This window comes from Pimephales promelas, chromosome 5 (assembly GCF_988280905.1).
Source record: "Pimephales promelas chromosome 5, fPimPro1.hap1.1, whole genome shotgun sequence".
In the NCBI taxonomy this organism is placed as follows: domain Eukaryota; kingdom Metazoa; phylum Chordata; class Actinopteri; order Cypriniformes; family Leuciscidae; genus Pimephales; species Pimephales promelas.
Window position 1 is genome coordinate 28,098,322 of NC_142773.1, and position 20,019 is coordinate 28,118,340.

Below are 20,019 nucleotides of genomic sequence, written 5' to 3' on the forward strand. Positions count from 1 at the left end.
TAACATTTAAATACATACATTTATACTATTAGGCCTAAGTATCGAAAAAAAAGTCTCTTACAGCTGCAATTTTTTTGATTAAAACAGTAATATTGTGAAATATTATTTCAATTTAAAATAGGCTATTGTTTTCTATTTTAATATATTTCCAAAAGTAAGGCTGAATTTTACGCACATACACATTGCGTCTTATGGACTTTACATTACCATAGACTTAAAAATTTTCATACTCTACAAATTGTTTCCCTAGTAACCCTAAATGAAACACCACATTTTAGACCACAATAACTTATTAGTATGGCGTAGGGCCTCCTTTTGCGGCCTATACAGAATCAGTTAATCTTGGGAATGACAGCTACAATGCCGTAATGTAAGACAGCGAAGGTGGACTCATCCGAGAACAACATGTTCCACATTGTCCACTGGCCAAGATTTGCACTGTTGGCACCATTGAAACCGACATTTGGAATTGGCACAAGTGACCAAAGGTTTGGCCGGTGGAACTGCTGACAAACAGTTTTGGTAGAAACGGGAGAGTCAAGGTGTGCATTTAATTCTGCAGTGAGTTGCAGTGAGAACTCTTTCAGACAGCTTCCTCTTTGCGTCGACAGTTACTCCTGTTGGATGTGGTTTGTCCTACATGGTGGTATGGCGACCTTACCCTGGATAACATAGCTTTCGATACACCACAAATACTTTGATAACCGCACCACAAATCACAGATGAGCTAGTGAGACGACCGCACCAAATTCTGTCCTCTTATTTGTTCTGCTCAACTGATGGAATGTAAAATCTGTGAAGATTGGCCACCAGGCCACGTATAGCTGGAAACCTCCAACACAATAAAAACTATATTCACACACACACACACTGGCAGACACAGCAATACATGATATTGATACATTCCACATTCAGACAAATAATAAGGATATTAAAAATGTCAACAGAGCTTTTTGAAAAATACCAACTATATTTTATTTCAGATAAAAACATGGTCTTTCATGATGATTACATACATGTACATGTATTCAAATACACAACTATTTTATACATAGCTACTGCATAATCAAATATTTGAAGCGTTAAAGATTTAAAGTTTTATTCACAAAATCACATCAATGATGTCCAAGACTTAAGAAGTAAAACTAAGGTGTGAACAAATTTTGGATTATAGTCATTACAACATATCAACATATTAATTTGCAGCTTTATGGTTGACTGTTCAAAGCTTTATTTTAATTAAAGCAGCTACAAAGCTTCATTGTATTGCACTGGAGTAATGTGGCATCAGCTTTGTTAATGACACAGGTAAAACAGGTATTTACAATCATATGATTACAATACATTACAGCTTTTTCACTTATCTAAACATTAACATGACTGGTGATCAGTGTATTTAAAATAGTTTGCAGTCTTGACTTGCTTGTGATTGTCAATGACATGTACTGTTGTGTCCATCCTGTATGCTGCTCACTGGGCAAAGCAAAAAGTCCGTGCTTTGTGAGAGGATACTGTGACAGAAGTCTTCTGAACTGTCTCTCTGATTGTCATATCCAATACTCTGTTCATTCATAACAGATGCTATAAAACTGGAACTTTGGCTGTGAATAATGGAGAAAATTCCTCAATGAAATATATGAACTCAAGCACACCATGCAGATAACACATTTCTACTAAAAGAAGCTGGAAATATATGCAAGAAACAAGAATCAGAACTTACATTCATTAGTTCGTTCACAAATGATACCAATGCGTTCTGTGCAGAAAAAGTCGTTCCAACTGCCCTCGTGTATTAAACCTGCACAGTCTTCCCCCGCTTCATGACCATGGCTCCAGTTATCAGGCTGCCCAGGTTTCCATTTCCTTTCAATTAAAAACAGACATGACTAATGGGAAATGCCTCCTAACACTGTAATCTCCTCTCTATATTACTGTGGATCCTCACTGGATACACATTACATTATGCATTTTGTACACTAGAGTAACAATAATAGTTCATGGGTATTTTCATGCATTGTTATCTACTCACGTATAGTTGGGCAGGCTTCCATCCACCCATCTCCAGATGTTTTCCTCTACACTGTCTGTGAGGCCCAGCCAAAAGTAGCCCTTTCCAGAAATTTGCCTCTTTATCCATAGCTGTGTTGGATAATAAAGAGTGCATTGTGTAACACAAATTTATAGAGTGATATTAGATCTAAAACTTAAAAGTAATATAGATAATGCCGTTTAATTAAGACACATTACATATTCAAGAATAGTATCCAAGACTTACCTGCTCATCTTCATCATTGATAATCAGCATAGATGAACTCTTGTTGTTGCAACTTTCCTTCGTTTCATCAAAGTTCAGAGTTTCTGGTGGAGCTGAGAAGTAGTAACATTTGTCTCTGAAGCTCTTCCACTGAGATGGGCACCCTTAGATAAAAAAAAAAAAAAGCATGTGCTATAATCTCTACAGTATGTGCAATGCATCTTTAGTTTTTCATGTTTTTGTACTGTCCCTATACAAACATTTTTTAAAAAGTAACATCAGTTACATACTAAAGTGTGGTTTGTCGAATTGACAACTTTTAAAGTGCCCCAATTTTGCTATTTAATAGGTTCCAAATTTTGTTTGGACATTAGCCTAGATTGCACATAACCTCTTTCTCACAGTGTCTGAAGGATCCAAGTTCGATCAAGGATCCAGTCTCTCTAGACCCCTCCTTTCTAAGAGCCTACTCTGATCTTAATGGTCAGATGGCTTAAACTGTTGTGATTGGTATACCGCTTACAGCGGATGTTGGAAACGAAATGCCTATTACCATATCAGCACTGGAAGCTTCCTCAGCGCTTGATACACAGTAACATTGGTGTCGGTTTTACCCATAGACTGTAAAAGGTTTTACCATATCGATTCCGAGAGTCCTCATCCTTTTGAAGTGCATGCAAAGTTCCAAAAAGGATTTGCAGCATTGAAAACAGCATCTTCTCAATATGCCGACAAAACCAACCAAACTCTTCCAGGCCTCAGCTACAACTACAGTGTTTGAGGGTAGGTCAATGTAGAGCAGTCAATAAAGCAATAAAGCATCTTATGAAGACCATAGACAGGCATTATGCAAATAATGTTACATTGTTATGTAGGTTTGTAACAGCAAGTGAAACTGGAATTGCTAACTCATTTTAGCAGTTAAGAATTGATTCTTTCTTTTAGGAGACAACAACTATATTTGTTTTGGATCTTTAAAACTTGGCAGACTTTTACATTTACTAAAAGCTATATTACACACTACATGAAAGGTAATATTTAAAAAAAGCATAATAGGGACACTTTAACTTACAAATGAACAAAATACATCTCAGAGTACAAATGCCATAAAAACTATTCACATAACAAAACCTGAATTCTTTTTTCTGTATAAACAGTAAACAGTGAAAGAGAACATAAGAAAGGCTTGTACCTGGTGTACTTGTTGGGGGAGGCGCTACCTGGCGGTTGACAAAGCCTTGTGGATCTACCTGGGGCACAAATACTGATGCAGGAGGTCCTGGTAATCCAGGAGGCCCAGGTGGGCCAATGGGGCCAACGGGCCCACGGGCGCCTTCAAGTCCTGCAGGCCCAGCTGGCCCTCTGAGTCCCAGGGGCCCCTGTGGCCCAGAAGGACCTGGCTGACCATCTCTTCCAGGCAGACCAGGTATACCGGGGTCACCTTTCTCTCCTGAAGGCCCTGCCCTGCCCCCTGATCCTCGTGAACCCTTTGACCCAGGGCTTCCTCTTGAACCAGGTGGCCCTTTCAACCCTGGCACTCCAGGAGGCCCCGTTGGTCCCCTTTCTCCTTTAGGCCCAGCAATACCAGGTCCTCCTTTTTCACCAATTTCACCTTTCTGGCCAGCTTTGCCAGGCAGTCCCTGAGAACCTTTGTCTCCCCGAGGACCTCTTGGACCAGGAGGACCTGAAATTAATGACAAAAAAAACGTATCTTCTACTTGTCTAAAAGCAAAAAAATGCATTTTTTTTTTTTTTGCATTTAATAAACTGCGCTTTGGTTCGTCTACGCTCGCCTCCAGTGGATCTGTTTATTAATAACCAAACCTGAATGAAATACATTGACTTGACACATGAACAAACTCACCAACAGCAGTACAGGGAACAATTCGACAAGAGACAATAGAAATTTGTTTGTGCACTGCATGATTGGCACTAACGTGAACGAGCACCGATTTGCCTCCGATATCCGGCATTTGTCTACGATTTAGCAAAATTTGTCGGCGAGTGAAAATTGGGGCTAAAATTATGCAGTGTGAACTCGACTTAATGCAGTTAACTAATGGAACCTTATTGTAAAGTGTTATCTATGTTTTGTTTTTTTTTTAAATAAAATTATCTTTTATAATACTTTTATAGAGGTTACATCTTGTTTTCCAAATTCATATTTATTATTACACCATTAATTAGGTTGCCTTAATCACCTCAAATTAAATCAAATCTGTAGCTCCTCAAAATTTGATTTGAATATTTAGTGATAAATATATAGTATTTTTCATCATTTATTTTAGTAAATCAATTTAGATTGTATCATTGTTGTGCTTGTGTTTTGTTACTTTACAAAAAAAGTTTACTGTTTCAGCAATTTAATTCTTCAACATGATAATGTATTTGAAAAATGCTGTAAAGCAGTCGACAAATAACGGCACGTGGAGAGATAACAACAGAATGTCACATAAAAGTTTTGTAGGGTCTGCGTGCTAACGTGTGTTATAATCTCAGTGTTTAATGGTATTTATAGATCCTCCTAACTTAATAAAACAGGCAATGTGACTACGAGGAAAGATTGCGTCCGTATGCAAGTTCGAGGGATTTACATTTAAATACATACACCTCTTTAGTTATTGTCATGTGCCAATGATTATCCCTCCCACCATGCCAATGTTGGCACACATGCCATAGTTTGCCGACCCCAGCTGTAATATTTTCTATAATAATAACAGAATTGTGTCAAAAAGTCATTATTTGATAGCTTCGGCTCTTACCCTGAAGGATAGTGAAGTTTGTGATGAGCTGCGAGTGTTTGCTGTCGACCAGTTTCATTTCCTCCATGACTATAGAGAGGCTGCTGACCTCTTTGTCAAGCCTGGCAGCCATCTCCTCCTGCTGGGCTTTGAGCTCTGTGCTTTCTGCCTTAGTTTCTGCCACACTGTTGTTGAGCCCCAGCAGCAGGTCCGAGTGCTGGGTCACCGTCTCGGCGCAGGTGCGCAGGCCGTTCAGGTCCACGCTGATCGCTCCGAGCAGCTGCGTGGCGAAGCTAACATTCCCTGTAATGCGGTCCATTTCCCCCTCGTTCCGGTCAAGACGTGCCTCTAGTGCATCAAACTTCATGGAAGTGGCATTGTCGTGGTCTCGCTGATGGTCCATGAGCTCTCGCAGGCTCTGGTCGTGGCCGTCGGTGATGCCTGAGGCGTTCTGCACCTGCTCTGAAAGCGAGTTCAGCTGAGAGGTCACGTCCTCCAGAGAGTCACTGTTAGAGCGAGTCAGTGCAGAATTATTAGCAGCTAAGGCCTGAAGGTTCTGCACCTTCTCCCTCAGCCAGTCGGCATCCGCTTTGGTCTGCCTAGCCACCTGCTGAAGGCTCTGGTAGTCATTCTTAAGCTTCTGGACAGCCTGGCTAGTGTCCTCCACTGACCTCTGGAGGGAGCTGAGGAGACTCCTCTGCTGGGTCTGGGTGAAGTTCAGAGTGCTGATGCTGTGAGTGTTTCGTCCCTGTTCATCTGTCTGCACCTGAAGATTCGTCTGGAGCTGCACAGTGTTAGTCTTTAGTCTCTCGATCAGACCGCTGTATAAGTTTAAGGTGTGGTTTACTTTGTTGATAACGTTGGCGTTGCTCTCCAGCAGATCTCGGAGTGAGTGGTGTCCGCTCTGCATGTCCTCGCCGGCTAGCTGTAGCTCACCGAGAACAGCTCTGTTGCTAGAAGCCTTCATGGCAACGTCACCGAGCTGCTTCTGCAAGGCCTGAATTTCCGACTTAAATGAGAGGAGTTCACTGGTGGCGTTCTCTGACTTCTCACCCGTTTCATCATCTGCACATCAAAAATGTAGAAGTTCATGAAGTGAAAATTAAAAATGGATTCAGAGCAGCTGAGCCAATGACGCATAAGAGTGTCCATTATAAATATTTAATGATTCATTTAATGCGATCTTTAACGACTGTTCTTAATTAATTTTAAGAACTTTCCAATACTTTTCAAGACATTTGTTTTACACATATCATGAATTATTATTCATAGAAATCACACATGATATAATACAACCTGTACGAACCTTGCCTTGACATGACAAGGTGCCACCACATGACTATAAACATCAGAAGCGGAATAAGAAACTACCTAAGGTTTTATTTTTAACTATTTCATTCTGATTAGGCTTTTTCTTCTTCATTATTGTCTTAGTTTTTGACATAATGCCACAAAAAATATACATTTCATTTAAAATATACATTTTAATTCAGAAAATCAAATGCTCATGCTCATCACAGAAAATTTGTATTCAAATCATTAAATGTGAATGTGTGCAGAAAATAAAGGATTGGACAGGAATTTTGCCAGTTATGTGATATCTATACGCCTTATTCATGGCAGCGCCATCTTTAATTTTTAATGAGAATGAAAGCGAGGCTGTGAGGGATAGACTTGCATCTCTTCAATGGGCTGTACTGTTATTTAATGTGTTTTCGGATTGTTCTGCTCATGAAACACTGGAAAAATACCTTTCAAAGAAATGTCAGCTGACAAAAAACTCCCGACAATGTAAGCTGTGGAAAATTGTAAGTAATCTAGCCGCTTTATTCAGCTTTTTACAGCGGATGCCATTGGAAACATGGTAAGTCTATCCCTCACAGCCTCACTTTCATCCCTGTCATGGCGCTGCTCTGAATAAGGTCTATAGGGCAGCATCTCAGGTCTACTTACCAAGTTTCTTGAGGTCTGCCTCTACGGCCATGATTTTCCCACCATAATTCTCCATACCTTCTGTTACATTATCCATCTTTTGGACCACTGTGGAACATACATTACAAATGCCAGTCAAACCTTGTCTGTACTATGGACTACAAGTAGACTATAAATCCTGAAGGATACACATTTAATAAAGAGTCAAGAGGCTGCTTGAGATTAATCTCTGAAATTTCCTTCAAAATGCTGATCATTTTGACCTGTGGACATGATTCAACAATTTTAACTTGTCCAGTGCACATGCATACAAATATAACATAAATTCCACACATACAGTCATGCAGGAAATACATGACACTTCATTTCCTCTGGAATTTGCAATGGATCCTGAGCAGTCTTTATCTGAGCATCTCCTGAGCCTATATGGTAATTCCCAGCAGTCTTGCTGGCACCACTTTTCAAGGACAGATTTTGGTCTCATCCCTGATTTGTACAATAATAAAACCCCAGTTTAAGATGCCCAAGGGCTAAAATGTTAATATAACCTGCCATACCCATAACTAGGCCTTTTATGTACTTAAACATCTTTAGTCTTGATTCTAGAGTTGTAGTGTTCACATGCAACACTAGAGGGCGCTTTCACTTTGCATTCTGGTTGATTCTTTTAGAAAGTGGTTTATGATTAAAATACCAACTGTCACATTCATCGTTTTCTTTGGAACGGCCAGAACACGATCTTACAGTCTATTATGACAAAGTCCTGTTAGGGCTTCAAAGCCCCCTCTTGATCCCAGTGTTTATCCCACTGAATATCTCGCTGGCGGTCAAACATGAATGAAAAAATAAAGTCATAATCTTTGCTCTCTAGTGTATTTACTATCACTGTTTTCAACTCGTGTTTCATTCAGACATGCAGCACTCAGCAATTCACTGACAGCAAACTCAAACACATCAAAGATATAGGGTGTTAGCATTCCTGGCTGTGCTTGTGTAACCAAACACAAAAAAAATATATGCTGTAGGGGAAAAACAAAACATGGAGGTCCATTTCAAAGGCTTGTTGGTCATTTTCACACTGGGAGTCTGTCAGCGTGAGGTCAACACTGCCAGTTCCTCCACTCAGTCTCCTGCCCTCCTTCTCTCTCTCCCACTCTCCATTCTTTCTTGTATAAGCCATGCTATTTTTGAACGGAGTTTAGTAGAACGGTTATCTTAGATGTATTAGGCCTCAATCTAAATATGCACCAAATATGCACCAAGACACTAACAGGACTAAATCTGAACATGCAATTAAAACTCGTGTTGATATATAGCTTCAGGAGGCAGTTTAGAAGAAATACAGAATAAGCCATAAAGTGACCAGATTCACTCTGGCACTGCCAACAAAGGAAACAGGAACTGTATTCAGAATGCCACAAAGTCCCTGTCAATCAACCTGTGGGTTTGGGACAACAAATTGCTGCTATAAGGCATAAAATCTCCTCTAGAGCAGGTTTACAGTGAGACTCGCTGCTTTACATGAGTCTTCTCATCTGGTTGGCATTAGGGCTTTAGAGAACCAGAGGACACATATGGACATGTGATCTGGACAATCAGATCAAATTCACTGAAATGTAAATAAGCAAGGAGACATTTTCAATATCAGTACAGATTTGGGGTGCTTTGTAGAAGTTCAATCGTTCCATTCAAAGATACAGGGATGAAAGTTGAAAACAATTAATAGTGAATGAGTGTACAGTCTTATTTTAGTCTTATTATAGGATAATAATTTACAGATACTTTTATCCAACATTACTTGCATTGCATTCAAGGTATGCATTTGATATACATTATATCTGTCTGTCTGTCTGTCTGTCTATCTATCCAGCTAACAGGGAACATTCTGTCCAGGTTCACTTAAAGATATGAACAAATATTCTTCCAGCAACGTTAATAAAAATAATGTTCATCGCAGTCAATGAGTATTTAGCTGGTGAAGTGTATTTACTTATTGTAGAGTTGACGAAAGTTATCATGAGTAGAATAATGTTTGAAGCGGAAGTCAAAACAAATGTCAGTAGACCGGAAAGATTTTAAAATGAGTGGTTCATTCATAAATCCGCAAGATCTTACCTTTATAATGTGGAAATACAAAGGGGCAGGGCTATATAAGGTAAATATGAATGCTTTAAATCACAAACTGACTAAAATTACTTAAAAAAATCAAACTAAATGCGAAAACTAAATACCTCTAGTTTACAGTGTCCATCTGGAAGACAATAATGTGCATTATCTTATCCTGATTTTTAGCACCAAACAAAATAAACTGCTCTTTTTCACAGCGCTCTGGCTTTCCCAGCTAATACAGAAAGCAGATGCCACAGTCTGATTGACAATATTTGGAAAACTATCTTGTTTCTATGGTGCAATACAGTTGCCTTATGTCAGGACAAATAATAAAGTGAGCCAAAGTTCAAAACAGAACAGAAGAAATAATGGTGAATGTTAAATTATGGCACATTCTTGATACATACAGTATTAGTTGGACATAACGTATAAACCCAGATTTTCCAGGTTTATGGTCTAACACTGACAGCAGAAATTGTCTGTACGGTACTTTTGTTGATTTGCAATCTTCAGTGTGAAAGCAGGCTCTAAATGACTCCAAAAGATGAATGAGAGAGTATCTTAAAAAAACAATGATCAGAAGACTTCCTACCTTTGTATCCCAGCACAGCCACAGCTATGGTGAGCAGAGCACAAAGCACATACAGAAGAGCAATGGCCACCCTCAGAGCCCAGTCATTTTTACATTTAGTGCATTCACTTCCCTCCTGGATACCTGCAACACAAAAGAGCATTGCATCAAACGGGAGAAATCCTCTGACAGGAAAAATCAGGGAACTACCCGTGGTTTTAGGGATAGTTCACTCACAAATCATCTTTTACTCAGCCTAATGTTGCTCCAAACCTATATGACTTTCTTCTGTGTGACATAAAAGAATATATTTTGAAGAATGTGAATGAATAAAAAAAATCTTTAGAATATCTTCTTTTGATATAGAAAGTAAATAATCACAATATTTCTGTAACTTTTTTCACCGACACTTTACAATAAGGTTTTGTTAGTTTACAGTAGTTCCACTTTTGTTAACATGAACAAAGAATGAACAATACTTCAACAGCATTTATTAATCTTAGTTAATGTTAATTTCACATTTACTAATACATAAAATTAAAAGTTGTATTTGTTAAGTAAGGGTTAATGTACATCCAGCCAGTTATTATCGCAGAATAGTGAACATGACACCGACGCGAAGTGAACATGGCAGCAGCATTTGTCTGAAACGACTTATTATTGATTTGAGTTTTAATATTGTATTAGCTCAACAAACGCACAAATTCCATGAAGGAAAAACAATCCTAGCAAGTATAAAGCGCTGACTTTAATCAGTTACCAGGATGAGCCTGCCCTCGGTTATCATCGGTTGTTTTGGTAAATAACATACCGCTGGATGGAATCAAGTATTCCACAAATCCCTATAATAACATTAGTTAATGCATTGTGAACTAACATGAACAAAACAATGAACAACTGTATTTTTATTAACTAGCATTAACAAAGATTAATTAATACTGAACAAATGGATTGCTTGTTGTTAGTTCATTAATGTTAATTAATACATAAACTAATGTAAACAAACGAGACCTTATTGTAAAGTGTTACCCTTTTTTTCCTGGCATTCACATATTTTTATGGTGTTTCAAATCATTATGTTTGACATGTTGATGATGACCTCATGCTTTTCTCATTCAAGTTTTAGACATGGCTATATTGCCAAACATAAATCGTCAAAACATCTGAAACACCGTCAGGAAATTACTTGAAGAAAAACAACACAAATTCCAAGGGACAAATCAACTATTCCAGAGATTTCACGCAAAGCGGCTTTAAAGATCACATTGTTTCATCACGTGATGGTGTGAGCGAATAACTGCCTCTCTGTTTGTTTTCAAGAGTCAAGCTGAAACTACACCATCAGGGCTTACTTCAGCGAGAGACCATGTGTCATGCTTGTCCTGAACAAGAATGACTGATTTGTGTCAGTCTGGTTCAGATTACCATTGAGCCAAACTGTTTTCCCCTTCGATCCAGAGGGAATAAGCGGTCAACCGTAAACAGCGTCCCACTAGGACAAACCACAAGTCTGTATGGTCATAACAGACTATGACGTCCAATTCGCCACACGCTGCATGTTTTTGCTGCAGCAAAGAGTAAAGATGACCCCTGTTGTGTTTAAGTAGGGGCTTAGCAAATAAACATGTCCACTATCTCCAGAAACACTCCAGACATTCCACAACGAGGCTCACATCCTTGTTTGACTTATCAGCATATGTTCGGAGTGGCAGCCATGGCATCCAGGTCAGGCTAAAATGAAAGCCCCAGGAGAGAGCTGGGGGGTGGGCAGGTCACTGAGGAGCTTGTCCTTAGACCCACACATCTGTGTAAACATCAGGGCAGAGCCCCTCAAAGGGCCCTCCGAGCTATGGCCCCGGATGTAGGGGGGGTTTACATCGCGGATTTGGTGAGGTGGTCTGTGTGGGGGAGATCAGAAGAGGCCTACCCACCCTCACTCAACTATAACCAAACCGCACCATGTAAACAAGCAACATCACAACCTCTGGCTATGGGTCACTGGGGTGTGCAAAGGAGAGAGAGAGAAAAGAAAACAATAAATGCAGCACTTTTACATTGCTGTAGAGTGTTTATAGCTGTGTTTCTTTCACCTAATGAAAACTATTAACTAGAGATGGACAAATTGCTCCTGACTAACAGCTCTGAAGCTAGATTAACCACACAGCTTGCTCCTTTTCACACACGCTTTCAACATCAGGAGGGAAGAGCTGGTTTAACTGAAAAAATACAGATGTGTTCTTTCAGATAGCTGGAATTCCAAGACGGGACACTTAAATATGCGTTCCGTAACAACAGATATGGAACAAGCAAACATGTTCCACTTGCGTTTGGAATGAAAACTGCTTTTTATTCAAGTTTTTTTGGGGGTAAATTCTGGAATTAAATGGTGTTCCGTTAACTGTTCCCGCACGTTTTCCCACTGAACCAATGGAGTTATCTGCAGTTAAACGATGATTTACAATTATGTGCTTCTGAAACTTGTCCTAAACTTTAGTCAAAGACAGTCATTTAACATGTGTCTGAATCATGTACGAATTTAACAAAGGGAAAGATAGACATCTAAATATATAAACTAATAACTTTGAGTAGCCAAGAAGTCAAGTAATCAAGAAATGGGGATTTGCTTTTGCCTAGTTACATTTGGCTTTCCTGAATTGTACATTGTTGAAAAATGATGTAACTATTGCCATGCTCCTATTTTATAAAAACTGTTGTATTTATATATTTTTTGCTGGTGGGATTCTCTCTGAAATTGAATTAAAGCATATTCAAAGATATTGTCAAGAGTCTGTTTAATTATTGCTGCACAGCAGGTTAGTGGAACACTCGAGACCTTATTCACAAGTGATAGTGTTCAAAAAGGAACGAGACGTCGTTTGAGTCAGTTTGGGACTGACACAGATGCGGTCAGGTAATGACATTTTGTGCGGTCAGAGTAGCTTAGGCATTAACCAACGCGGCCAGAGTCATCTTGAGTATAATTTTGCAGGTGTCAGGGACACTTGGTTTAAAACTTTAGTCAGGTGCGTAGCCTACTGTGCAGAGAAAAATCTACCACATTCACAAACTACCTTGTAACCAATTACGTCAATGTGCCCGCAGGTTAACATCATTACAGCGAACTAGCAGAAGAGTCTTGAGAGATGCCAAGTTATTCCGGTATATTTTTCTGTTGATATGAAAAATCGGGTCGATTTAGCAATGTAGCGGATCTGTGTTGTATATTACGTTTCTAATGATTGTTAGAAGGCAACTGTTGGATTCTGAGATGCGAACGGGAACATGGTTTGTGTAACATTAGCAACACATTATTAGCTGTTTTGATAGTCAAGCAAAAGGCTAATCATATTAATTACCGTTATGTGTCTGACGTTAAAAAGAGCGATACCATTGTGCAGCGTTTGAGTGAATCTCTGAGCTGGCGTGAGTGGACAGTGGAAGCAGCTAGGGCTAATTAGCATGAATCCGCGTAAACTAAAATAACCTATTTAAAGGCATGAATAATTTTTTTTTCTCAGGAAAAAACGTTTAAAAATGTCATGTTGGTGATCAAAGATGAGTTTTAAAGGTGATATATTATGCGCCTTTAATATAAATCTATGGTGTGTCCCCAGAATGTGTGTGTCTGGGGGGGATTTCCATTGAAAATAAGATGAATCGATTTCTCTTCTTATCTGAGGATGGGACTCTAAAGAGTGTTCTGTGCTTGTCTGTGCAGCCAACGACAGAACAGTTTGCATGCGTTGCTCGAACTTTTGCCATTGCGTTAATAATAAGGTCCCCTTCCTACGTCAGAAAAGGGATGCGAAATCTAATCGTTTTTTTTTTTCCATGCTTGCAGAGAAAGGCTTACCAAAACAAAGTTACTGGGTTGTCACTTTTCTTGTTTTCTTGGTTGGTAGATGCACCGTGGACCTGATTATATCGCTTTTAAACACGGAAAAAGTCAGATTTTTATGTTATGTCACCTTTAAGGGATTAAATGATTGACTAAAAGGGGACAACCAGTCTGAAGTAATTAATAAGTCTGTGTAAACACATCGTTTCATTTATGTTAAAATAAAATGAATGTTTTTTTATATATTATTATTATTGAAATAATGTCATGATATGGCAATGGAATGGTTTTTTATTTTTTCCAAATATTTATTCCTTAAAGGTTCAAAAACAATTGATAATGGATCCTTTAAGGAACCAGAATTGTTCTATGTAGGAATTATAATCAGAATCAGACTTGGTAATTTCTTCTTCACAATTCCCATCCTTACTTGAAATGTTTCCTTGTTCAAACCTCTCACACACTTGCCAAATGTATTAATGCAGTCTATGTGGACCGTACATGACAACAGTATCTATAAACATTCAGACACACATCCAAACACCCACATGTTTAATGTTTGTAACTAACACACATGAGAAAACCAATAGGGAAAAACTGGAATGGATGACCATACCTTGCCCTTTACTACAGGGCTTTCGGGAGGGTCTGGAAAGTGGCTAGTGTTAAAGGGTTAGTTCACCCAAAAATGAAAACTATGTCATTAATGAATCACCCTCATGTCGTTCCAAGCCCATCTTCATTCATCTTAGGAACACAGTTTAAGGTATTTTAGATTTAGTCCGATAGTTGTCTGTCCCTCCATTGAAAATATATACATGATATACTGTCCTTGTCCAGAAAGGAAATAGAGACATCATCAAAGTAGTCCATGTGACATCAGTGTGTTAGTTAGAATGTTTTGAAGCATCGAAAATACATTTTGGTCCAAAAATAACAAAAACTACGACTTTATTCAGCATTGTATTGTCTTCCGGTTCTGTTGTCAAGCCGCATTCAGTGACGCTGATGAGGTAAGACGCTGCTGACGTGTTATCTGGTGCGTCCTTGTATTCGGGTTCAAATAAATATGGCTGGGCAAAAAAAAAATGCAAGTCTTCCTCAGTGTCGAAATCCTTAGACATGTTTGTGAAGATTGTTTGGTTTACAGCGTGCGTCTCCCTCAGACTGTAAACGAAGCTCGGGCGCACTGATAACACGTCAGCAGCGTCTTACGCCATCAACATCACTACAAAACCGGAAGAGAACACAATGCTGAATAAAGTTGTAGTTTTTGTTATATTTGGACCAAAATATATTTTCGATGGTTCATAAAATTCAAGTCCTACTGACTGGGACAGTATACCGTAAATACATTTTCAAAGGAGGGACAGAAAACTCTCGGACTAAAACTAAAATATCTTAAACTGTGTTCTGAAGATGAACAGAGGTCTTACGGGCTTGGATCGAGTCATTAATGACATAATTTTTATTTTTGGGTGAACTAACCCTTTAATTTCAACAGGCCAAATTCCAATGAGAAAATAACTAGTCAGCCTGAATGAATTTAAAGCATAACACACACAACAGCCGAATCCTACTGTATGTTAATGAGCATTGGATGAGTGCTATCCTAGTCAACACTTTAAAGTTTGAATCCTACAGATCTCATGATGGATCATATTAAAAGTTGGAGAACAAAAGTGCTGCTTTAACTCTAAGTGAGATGAGGATGTTAAGCTGTGGCAGGAGATTGAGAGAGAGAGAGAGAGAGAGAGAGAGAGAGAGAGAGAGAGAGAGAGAGAGAGAGAGAGAGAGAGAGAGAGAGAGAGAGAGAGAGAGAGAGAGAGAGGCCTGCATCAATGTCTGTGCAACAGCTGTGTTTCATTTAGACTCAGGAAGTCGCTCAAAGAAAATTCCTGTACTTCTCTTTTTTCTTTGTACCTGCTATAAGACCCACTCACACTTGCCCAATGCAACAGAACACTTATGATGGAAATTTCCATGGCAACAAAAATACATTTTTCCACCCTACACACAAAAAGTGGTCCATGTTTGAGTTGATTTTTGATTTGGTACTGTGAAATAAAATATAGAAGGGGGATTCTTCAATTAGGGGAAGTTTTTGTGCCCCTGAAGTATTTTAAAATATGCTCTTGCTACTTTTATTATTCAAGTTTTAGCATATAGTAGGTTTTAACCTTTTAATTGTCTCTTTATAGTAGGCCTATTTTCTCATTTTTAAGAATACTGAAATTCATCTTGAGTTTCGAGTCTGTGCAATACTGAGCGTGAAGTGAAACCACGGTATCAAGGCCCAGCCCACATTCCAGAAACAGTTAGAACAGTTACTGCATAACAACTCATTGTGTTGGTGTGAATGAAATAAACATGGAAATGTAGAAATTAAATATAATGCTCCAATCTCCTCTCGAAGATCCCGAAAAAAAGTCTGTTGGTGCCTCAGTTACTACTTCGCTCAGAGAAGCTGTCAATCATGACGCCACACTCCTGTTTTTATAGCATCAAATAACTAACTGAAACCAAACTTATTTAAAAAAACGAATACTTGAACTTACATCAGCGAGATAAAAACTACCTTAAATTAGTAATTGATTAAAAATGTAATTTGATTGTTTGTTTTGTATCACGTCCCATTAGATTACATTGAGAGAGTGGGTTTAATGGGGGATTGAAACGTTTTGGCCTTACTTTTCAGGACTTGTGCATCACACTTGTTACTTGGGTAAGAGGGAGGATGACCAACCATGATCAGCCTTATTCCAGGACAATGAGCCAAGTGTTGTTAAAAGTGAGAAATCACCCAAAATCTCCCAAGGCTGTCTAATTTGGTCTCACATAAACCATAAAGGCCTCAAAGCAGCCTTTACAATTTTTATAAAAAACTTGCTTGTAGCTTTACTGTGGGTGGCAGATTCATAATTTTTTAATGATGCCTTCCTTAACATTCAAATGTTTGAGCTAAACGCTGATTTCACGCAGACGCTATTATGAAATCGAAAGCGAGGCTCCGGTGGGAAGAACCCCGGAAGAACAGATAGAAAACAATGCCTTGGACAAGGTTTAACCTGAAGCTGCTGCCATGATTTACACTATTGGATGTTAATATCCAATATAGGATATGTATATAGTTTGTTCCTGCTTCTTTTTTTACTTTCTGAATTATATTTAAAAAATACATTTTAATTTATAAATTAATTTCACTGTGTATAGTCTAAAGTATGAAAGAAATGTATGTACATTTTTAGAATAACTAATTTCTATATTAATCACAACAATACGCCATCGCATTCGCAACTCTCCTATGATTAAAGGCGACACTTCCAGTCTTTTTCCCACCGGAGTGATTTCAAAATGGCAGCAGCGTGAAATTAGCATATTGTGACCTACAGTTTGAAAGCTAATGAATACATTAAGCAAATCTGATAAATTAACTCAGGCTCCAATCAGAGTCCAGGCATTATATGAAAAACAATTCTTTTGTCATTTGATAATAATTATAGCCTTATCTGCATGACCTGCATGTAAAAACAAATGTGCAAATGCTGTGACAATAAAGTATTTGTTTCCCTTATAATTTAATTCCATCATTACCTCCACTGATTTAATGGCCATTGTTTTGTCACTGGACATCTTGAAGACCAGAAGTGTGAAATGATTGGGTCTGTTTTTACTAGTTGACCATGACCACGCTTAGTCTCTGAAGATGAAGAGAAAACAAACCCTTGCTGTATGTCATTGTGGTTTATTTCAACATAAGAAAACAATGAGTTTCATCATGTTAAATATATGCTTCATCTACAGTATCCCAATGTGGCCACTGCTCACATCTGGAATCATCACTCACATAAAATACTATTCGCATGCAGTTCTTTTCACTTGGGTAGCACCAGAAATGGCTAATTTTGTAAACATCTCTGGATCCAATCATCATGCCCCCAGCGTCCCTCATTAAAAGCCCCCTTTCTGGAATGTTAACAAGTAACGCTTTAAAAAAGGGGGGTAACTACAGAGACAAATTACTACACCATTTTGTTTATAAACCTCTGAACTGTACAGCTCCACACTACTAGCACGCATCAACACCCTTTTTTTTTGACAGCAAACAGGTTTATAACACTTTAAATGGGCACAACCATCTGGAGCATATTAAAGAGGGGGGAGGGGGTAAAATGATGCAAGAGAACATTTGATACATCATCCCACCATGCCAAGGGCTGAAGAACAAACATCTAAAATGTCAGCTCAGCTTATACGGTTTGGATACAAGGAATGATTTCTTCAAAGAACTCTTTATGTTACTGACTTTAACCTCATTTTGCAACTTGGGTATAGGAAGTGAATTCTTTAGCATATTTTAGAGATAAGTTAATTCATGAACAGCTTGAACATGCCACTGAATCTGGTATTTGTGTGGAATTATAGGTCTGGACCAATAGCACAGCCAATTAAACTGGAGCATTTTAAATGAGCGAATATATTCATGAGATCGAATCTTTATAGAAAATGACTAACAATCAAGGTTATAATTCCTCGGCGTATTTTTACGCACTCATGGTTGGGCTACGACATGAAGCCTTTATGTTTACTTGTCTCTGCTCAAATGTAATAAGACATGCAGTTTTTTGATACAAGCAAATCAACAGCAAAGCAATTTATAGAACATCTTTGTAACGTTTCTGGATCTGACCGTTTCTTTTTTTATGACATCAGCAGCAAAATAAATGCAGAAATAGGAATAAATCCTCTCTGGAGTTCAGAGAAAGGCAATAAAGTCTTTCCTAAGACATTGGCAGAGTCACTGGGACACGTGTGGGCTGTTTTCAGCTCCAATTATTTCCTTATGTGATCAAGGCCATGTGCAGTTTTAGAAATCCAGCGAGACTCTAAAAGAATGAGAACTAGTGATTGTGAAAACAGGTTCTCAACAACTTGAATAACGGGTGAATGGTCATTCAAGATAAATTAAACATATTTTGTTCTTCCAGCTTAGAATGAAAATACTGAGAAAAGACTAGCGTCCATGTAGATGTGGAGACCTGGAAATCATCTGTATTGTATTACTGAAATACAATGTTGAATAAAGCACAACCTTAAGAGGAAATCATAAAAAGGATGTATGGAAAATGTGTGGAGACAAAAACACAGATAATTCACAGCCAGCCAGACAGGCAGATCCCACTCAGAATCTGAGACAGGAAATCAAAATCCGAAGCCAAGAGCCTCTGGCTAATGAGCTAAAAAAGAGATTGTGCTCTCGATATTAGTCTATTGTACTAAATAAATGCAAATCTACTTTTCCAAATGGTTTAACAGTATCATGCTTATAACTTAAGCTGACCCTGAATTTATATGAAGTTATTTATTCTATGTCATTTCTGTCTTGGTGATTGATGCGGAAAGTGTCGGTGTTAAAAAAACAGCAAGAAAACAATGTTGGCTTTGATGCAGAACTTGGCAATGACTTGAGTGAAGTGATATCACCTTGTTCTTATTCCAGCACACAATATGTTATTTTTATTGTTGTTGTTTTTAATTGCACAATATAAATGCAAAACAACTATTTTAGTCTAATCTGAGTTGTAGAACAAATGCTCCTTACAAATAAAGAACTAACATTATGTACAGTCATTGCAAAATCCTGGCGTTGTTCTCGAAGGGCTTAGTATACAGTAGAGTGGGAATGGGATACATCCTTTATAGCCACTCACAAGCATAAAAAACTAACAAAAAAGCTACATACACAGTTTAAATACATCTTTATGCTTTTAAAATCCAATCTTTTAGATTGCGTAAGTGATCAGTGAGCAGATTCTTATTCTGCATGTGCCAGAAAATGTTTGGCATATCTAGCAATAGTTTTGTCTTGAGACTCAACCAATGTTAAATGAGTTTCAAATAAACATATAGGGAGACCTGACAGAAAGGTGAATAGTTGCATGGCATGCTTGTTTATACAATGTTGTCAGGTTTACTTAAAGCATAAACACATGCCTCTTTATCCCAACATTAGAAAAATTAGGCCACAAGGGCACATGCCATTATACTGTAATCATATATGATCCAGATGAACAACTAAAGGCATTGAGTCTTTGAGTGTGAGCTGCTTGCATAAATCTGCTTCACTGTAAAATCATACAGAGACCTCATAATGTTGTTATGGTCAACTACAGTATATATAATATAATATACAATATATATACACTCACCTAAAAGATTATTAGGAACACCTGTTCAATTTCTCATTAATGCAATTATCTAATCAACTAATCACATGGCAGTTGCTTCAATGCATTAAGGGGTGTGGTCCTAGTCAAGACAATCTCCTGAACTCCAAACTGAATGTCAGAATGGAAAAGAAAGGTGATTTAAGCAATTTTGAGGATGGCATGGTTGTTGTTGCCAGACGGGCCGGTCTGAGTATTTCACAATCTGCTCAGTTACTGGGATTTTCACACACAACCATTTCTAGGGTTTACAAAGAATGGTGGAAAACATCCAGTATGTGGCAGTCCTGTGGTGTCCTTGTTGATGCTAGCGGTCAGAGGAGAATGGGCCGACTGATTCAAAACTG

General features: G+C 38.3%; 1 protein-coding gene across 1 annotated transcript in view; it reads right to left on the reverse strand.

The window, feature by feature from the left end:
• Positions 1–950: 950 nt before the first annotated feature.
• Positions 951–20,019, reverse strand: part of colec12 (collectin subfamily member 12) — a 32,154-nt gene continuing 13,085 nt past the window's right edge. The window contains exons 3-10 of the mRNA XM_089131239.1: positions 9,629–9,751; positions 6,949–7,035; positions 5,017–6,060; positions 3,447–3,938; positions 2,276–2,418; positions 2,030–2,139; positions 1,721–1,863; positions 951–1,601 (exon numbers count right to left, since the gene is read on the reverse strand). Of these exons, the coding sequence (XP_088987365.1) occupies positions 1,582–1,601; positions 1,721–1,863; positions 2,030–2,139; positions 2,276–2,418; positions 3,447–3,938; positions 5,017–6,060; positions 6,949–7,035; positions 9,629–9,751 (2,162 nt within the window). The 3' untranslated portion in view covers positions 951–1,581. The remainder of the gene's footprint in view (positions 1,602–1,720; positions 1,864–2,029; positions 2,140–2,275; positions 2,419–3,446; positions 3,939–5,016; positions 6,061–6,948; positions 7,036–9,628; positions 9,752–20,019) is intronic.